This window comes from Hylaeus volcanicus, chromosome 7 (assembly GCF_026283585.1).
Source record: "Hylaeus volcanicus isolate JK05 chromosome 7, UHH_iyHylVolc1.0_haploid, whole genome shotgun sequence".
Lineage (NCBI taxonomy): Eukaryota > Metazoa > Arthropoda > Insecta > Hymenoptera > Colletidae > Hylaeus > Hylaeus volcanicus.
In genome coordinates this window covers 12,789,080-12,795,415 of record NC_071982.1, presented here as the reverse complement: position 1 = coordinate 12,795,415, position 6,336 = coordinate 12,789,080, and the positions used below count along the sequence as shown (strand labels likewise).

General features: G+C 36.7%; 1 protein-coding gene across 2 annotated transcripts in view; it reads left to right on the top strand.

The window, feature by feature from the left end:
• Positions 1 to 6,336, top strand: part of LOC128879288 (Bardet-Biedl syndrome 4 protein homolog) — an 18,945-nt gene that overhangs the window by 10,074 nt on the left and 2,535 nt on the right. For both annotated transcript variants that reach the window (XM_054128285.1, XM_054128286.1), the window contains exon 8: positions 4,796 to 4,967. In XM_054128285.1, the coding sequence (XP_053984260.1) occupies positions 4,796 to 4,967 (172 nt within the window). The remainder of the gene's footprint in view (positions 1 to 4,795; positions 4,968 to 6,336) is intronic.

Here is a 6,336-nt window from a genome sequence, read left to right as displayed (position 1 = left end):
CTCAGAAGAATTATTGAACACAGAAGAATCCTCAGAAGAATGGTTGAGCACAGAGATATTAGATAAGTGTTTTCCTTGGAAACTCAGAAGAATTATTGAACACAGAAGAATCCTCAGAAGAATTATTAAACACAGAGATATTAGATAAGTGTTTTTCTCAGAAACTGTAAAAATCGGCGTTGATTTCATCCGAAGCCAGGTGTATCTGTCCAGGCTCGCGAATTTAACGGCTATGATTAATTTAACAGTCCATTAAAGTGTGCAACGGGTTGCAGGATTGACGACACAGGCACACTTGCGTCCCAGAGAAACTCGATTAGAGGCCAAGACAGAAACCTGTAATGCAAGGCTGCGAGGTGCAGCCTGGCCAAAGGAAAATCGACGAATGCGAATTACTCGCTGGGAAGTCCCTGATGAAAAGGGCGATTTGTACTAAACAAAGTCTTTCCGACTGAGATTCAGTGGGTACAGGGTCTTAACAACGTGGAGGACGGTGCTGGCCTTTTTATTCGCGGTGGATGGGGACGTTGGAAAAACAGGAATTATTTAAGTTAATATTTAATTTAGAAGCCTGTTTGTAGTACCTGAAAGGTGAAGAGAGATTAAGATGTTGGAGAAACAGGGATTTAATAAATTATTTAGTAACTTATTTGTAGCACCTGAAGTTTAAAGGGAGATTAAGTGAAGAGTAATAAATTTCATTGGGAGTATGAAATAAAATACATTCGAGTACTCGTTATAAGCCTGGTCTAGGGGACGTAGGAGAAATTTGATTTATTATTAAAATTACCGCGCAGTTAGTTTTGATATTTCGAAATTCAACTCCTAAGAGAGTAAAACGGAGTTGCGACATTAGTATCGGAAACATCTGAGTTACGGAAAACAAGAGACAGTCACCTACTGATTCGCGAAGGAACACGTGGTCAAATGCGAACGACATAAAATAAATAGTGTTCCACAAGGATAAAAATTAAATATAACGTCATCAACAGGGGATGATTCTTTGTTTGAAAACGAATCGAAAATGAAGAATGATATTTTTTCATAGGAAGCTTCGTTTCCGTAAAAATAAATCGAAAGGTTTAACGAACCATGTCTGACCACGACTGACCAGTTCTACTGATTCTGGTATTGTCTAATGTACCATACCTCTTCTATGCAAACTGCAATTTTTTAAACGATTGAAACTAATCGAAATGGACACTAACGTAGCTGAAGCAACATAAATTAGCAACATAAATTAGCAACATAAGTAGAAATGGCGAGTAATGGTCAGACACGCTGGTCAAGTGGTACACGTGCTCCAAGGAGAGATTCAAGACCAATTTTCTCAAAATTGAAAGATCAAATTAAAAAACTCTGTTGCTCATTTTCGATTCATTTGTTATATATTTGTTATATACATATAAGAATGAATGAAGCCCTGACTGATTACAATCAACGTCCAGGCTAAACCCTTGAACCTAGAAAGCTGAAATTTTGCACAGAGGATTCCATTTATGACATATACAAGGAATAAGAAAGCATATTTCGAAATTCAACCCCTAAGAGGGTAAAAATGGGTTGCAACGTTTGTATGAGGAATATTTTATTTGTGGTCGAATTTTCTTGAAACTTGGTCTTAATGCTCTTTGATACAATTAATCAAATACGTATTTCGGCGTTATAAAAAATTCAACCCATGATAGAGTGAAAAGGGGCTGCAACGATTGCATCAACCTCCAAGCTAAACCCTCGAACCTAGAAAGCTAAAATTTTGTACAGAGGTTCCATTTATTACGTATAATATAATATATAAGGAATAAGAAAGGATATTTCGAAATTCTTTGCTTGAAAACGAATCGAAAATGAAGAATGATATTTTTTCATAGGAAGCTTCGTTTCCGTAAAAATAAATCGAAAGGTTTAACGAACCATGTCTGACCACGACTGACCAGTTCTACTGATTCTGGTATTGTCTAATGTACCATACCTCTTCTATGCAAACTGCAATTTTTTAAACGATTGAAACTAATCGAAATGGACACTAACGTAGCTGAAGCAACATAAATTAGCAACATAAATTAGCAACATAAGTAGAAATGGCGAGTAATGGTCAGACACGCTGGTCAAGTGGTACACGTGCTCCAAGGAGAGATTCAAGACCAATTTTCTCAAAATTGAAAGATCAAATTAAAAAACTCTGTTGCTCATTTTCGATTCATTTGTTATATATTTGTTATATACATATAAGAATGAATGAAGCCCTGACTGATTACAATCAACGTCCAGGCTAAACCCTTGAACCTAGAAAGCTGAAATTTTGCACAGAGGATTCCATTTATGACATATACAAGGAATAAGAAAGCATATTTCGAAATTCAACCCCTAAGAGGGTAAAAATGGGTTGCAACGTTTGTATGAGGAATATTTTATTTGTGGTCGAATTTTCTTGAAACTTGGTCTTAATGCTCTTTGATACAATTAATCAAATACGTATTTCGGCGTTATAAAAAATTCAACCCATGATAGAGTGAAAAGGGGCTGCAACGATTGCATCAACCTCCAAGCTAAACCCTCGAACCTAGAAAGCTAAAATTTTGTACAGAGGTTCCATTTATTACGTATAATATAATATATAAGGAATAAGAAAGGATATTTCGAAATTCTTTGCTTGAAAACGAATCGAAAATGAAGAATGATATTTTTTCATAGGAAGCTTCGTTTCCGTAAAAATAAATCGAAAGGTTTGACGAACCATGTCTGACCACGACTGACCAGTTCTACTGATTCTGGTATTGTCTAATGTACCATACCTCTTCTATGCAAACTGCAATTTTTTAAACGATTGAAACTAATCGAAATGGACACTAACGTAGCTGAAGCAACATAAATTAGCAACATAAGTAGAAATGGCGAGTAATGGTCAGACACGCTGGTCAAGTGGTACACGTGCTCCAAGGAGAGATTCAAGACCAATTTTCTCAAAATTGAAAGATCAAATTAAAAAACTCTGTTGCTCATTTTCGATTCATTTGTTCCTCGTAAAATCATCTATATAATAGGCATTGTTGGTTGATTAGCAACCATGAAAAATCGGCTATCGGTAGTCGGCTATGCTACTCGCTGCCCCACTGTCCGCCACCGCCGCTACATTTATTAAACTAGAGCCATTCCGGTTAGTTTTGGGACAGACGGCGTATTACACACGATGTCTGTTAATTACTGACAACATCCCCTAAATTGAAAACAAGAAAAGTAGACCCAGGGGCAAATAATCCAACATTTCTCCTTCGCTTCGAAGAACAGAGCGGAATGAATGTTTGCAACGCGCACTCCCCCGATAATTTATTGCTCGTATCGATCCTCAGAGGTTCAATTAGCTCAACGAAGCGCGACATCTTGTGCTTCGCAAAAGGTTGTAGCTTCTTCTACCAATTATTGGAACGTCGTGAAAAATTCCCTTCCAGTTGGCCGGCGCAGTGCGATAAATAGAATCAGTGAACGTTATTAAATATTTCCACGGCAGCTAATAGAGCCCTTCTGGAAGAGGAAGAGGATCGGCGTGAGTTTAAGGACCTCTATTCGAGATCCAGGACCGAGCGCGAAAGTTTCTTAATCCACTCTCCCATTATTCCACGGGACACCGCTCACTTGTTAGTGGTCCTAGACGCCGAAGTTAAGTGGATTAAATTCAAAGCTCGGCTTTTAGTTAACCGTGTCGTCGATAAGAAGCGCGAGGGAAACTGCTTTGCAGCTCTGATGAAAAAGAACCGTGCGTTTGCCACTCTCTCTCCAAAAAACGTACACGATAAGACAGTCCGGAAGATGTCCACTTAATAACGATGCTTTATTATATTTGAAATAATTTCTGTAGCTCAAGACAACTTGGAGAAATGCGTGTACGAAGATCGAGATTGCTACGTCCAACAGTCTGTTTTTAAATAAATATTCTGACGCTCCCTTAAATTTTGGTTACCTTTGTAAAGGAGGTAGCCGTGATTCGAGAACGAATTACGCCTCTATTATACTCGACGAAATTCCTGTAGCTGCAATAACATTCGACAGTCTTTTTATAAACAAAATAATCCAACCTCCATTGTGACATTCCTTTAAATCATGGAGAAATGCGTGTACAAAGATCGAGATCGCTACGTCCAACAGTCTGTTTTTAAATAAATATTCTGACGCTCCCTTAAATTTTGGTTACCTTTGTAAAGGAGATAGTCGTGATTCGATAGCCAATTACGACTTTGTTATACTCGACGGAATTCCTGTAGCTTCCAAAAACATTCGATAGTCTTTTTTTTAAACAAAAATTGTGACATCCCTTTAAATCACGGAGAAATGCGTGTACAAAGATCGAGATTGCTACGTCCAACAGTCTGTTTTTAAATAAATATTCTGACGCTCCCTTAAATTTTTGTTACCTTTGTAAAGGAGATAGCCGTGATTCGAGAACGAATTACGCTTCTATTATACTCGACGAAATTCCCGTAGCTTCCAAAAACATTCGATAATCTTTTTTTAAACAAAAAAATTGCGACACTCTCTTAAATTTTTGTTATCTCAGTTCTCTCTGATACGATAACAGTCCGCGGCTGTAGTATCGCGGCATTTACATAATCTGTGCCTATCCTATTTACGTATTCGGTCAGCAAATCCTGAATTATCGTTGACGTGGACCGATCCCATCAATGTCACGTATACATATTCTCCCAACGACTATTTCGCGCGATACACGCGCGCTGTTTGTCGATCGAGCGGCGACGGGAATTGCAAAGCAAATCGGTTTAACGCTCTAATTTGCTTCCAGGCAATTAGCTGTTTGAAGAGGGCTCACTATCTGAACCCGATGGCCTTCCTGCCCGCCTATAATTTGGGGATGGTTTTTCTCGCCACTGGCCAACCCGCATCGGCTGCGATCTATTTGTGCGCCGCGGTCAGCGCTGATCCCAAGAATCACATGCCCTACCTTCTGCTTGGACGTAAGAACTTTTTTATTTTTATGGATGGGATTCAACCCTTTGCGGTTGTATCTACTTTCAACCACCGAAGCTTTTTTACCGTTCCGGTCGTACGTCTGTTCTTAGCCACCACAGTAGTGGTAGAGTTTATAGCCCAAGAACCATACTAATCTTTGCTGTGGCGAATAAGAACTGTACTAATCTTGTATTGTATTCATCCATGTATAAATTTACATATTCTCTGTATTTTTATTATTTGAAGTTGAATTCGAGGGAGTTTCGATGCCAAGTCTCTTTATTAATGATTACAAATATCGAGAACTTCATTCTAAAATTAAATATAAACAAAACAATTCGTGTTAAATTAGAAACTTGACATTAAAAACAAGCTTATAACTATAAGTTTGCTTATTTAAATGTCGCGATTACAAAGATATTCGATTAATTCAAATTTCATGTACAGTTGTCTCTGATTGATACCTCCCATACATCGTTAAGATATTTCAAGAATAATACTCCAAAATGGCAAAAAAAGAAAAAAAGTTACCGAAATATACTACACGATGGAGAAATATAAAATTTAATTTCTGTATAAAAATATAATATCAAAACACATTACTGTGTAAACATATATCTAAAGTCCACAAAGGAATCAATAGATCTTGTTTATCCTTCATATGCTTGCATATTATGTATCACTGCTCGTTCCTGGGAAACTAATTCCGACCAGTACAATAGCCATGCCTAAATTTAGATCTATCAGTCTTTACCTAGTGGCTATCGATATTTCCTCTGGTTTGGGATCATTTTTGTAAATTAAATTTGCAAGACAATAGTCATTTAATTAAAAAAGGTAGAAAATACAAAACTAAAATCAGAAAAAGAACAAAATAGTTCTACTATTAACAAAGACTCCATTCTCTGTGCTCACTTTCCACGCTTCAGTTCCTCCATTTTTCTCTGTTCCTTTTGAAATTGATAATTCTTAAAAATTAAATCTGCAGGATAATAGTTACTTAATTAAAGAGTAGGTAGTACAAAACAAAAATCAGAAAAAGAACAAAATAGTTCTACTATTAACAAAGACTCCATTCTCTGTGCTCACTTTCCACCCTTCAGTTCCTTCATTTTTCTCTGTTCTTTTTGAAATTGATAATTCTTAAAAATTAAATCTGCAGGATAATAGTTACTTAATTAAAGAGTAGGTAGTACAAAACAAAAATCAGAAGAAGAACAAAATAGTTCTACTATTAACAAAGACTCCATTCTCTGTGCTTACTTTCCACCCTTCAGTTCCTCCATTTTTCTCTGTTCTTTTTGAAATTGATAATTCTTAAAAATTAAATCTGCAGGATAATAGTTACTTAATTAAAAAGTAGGTAGTACAAAA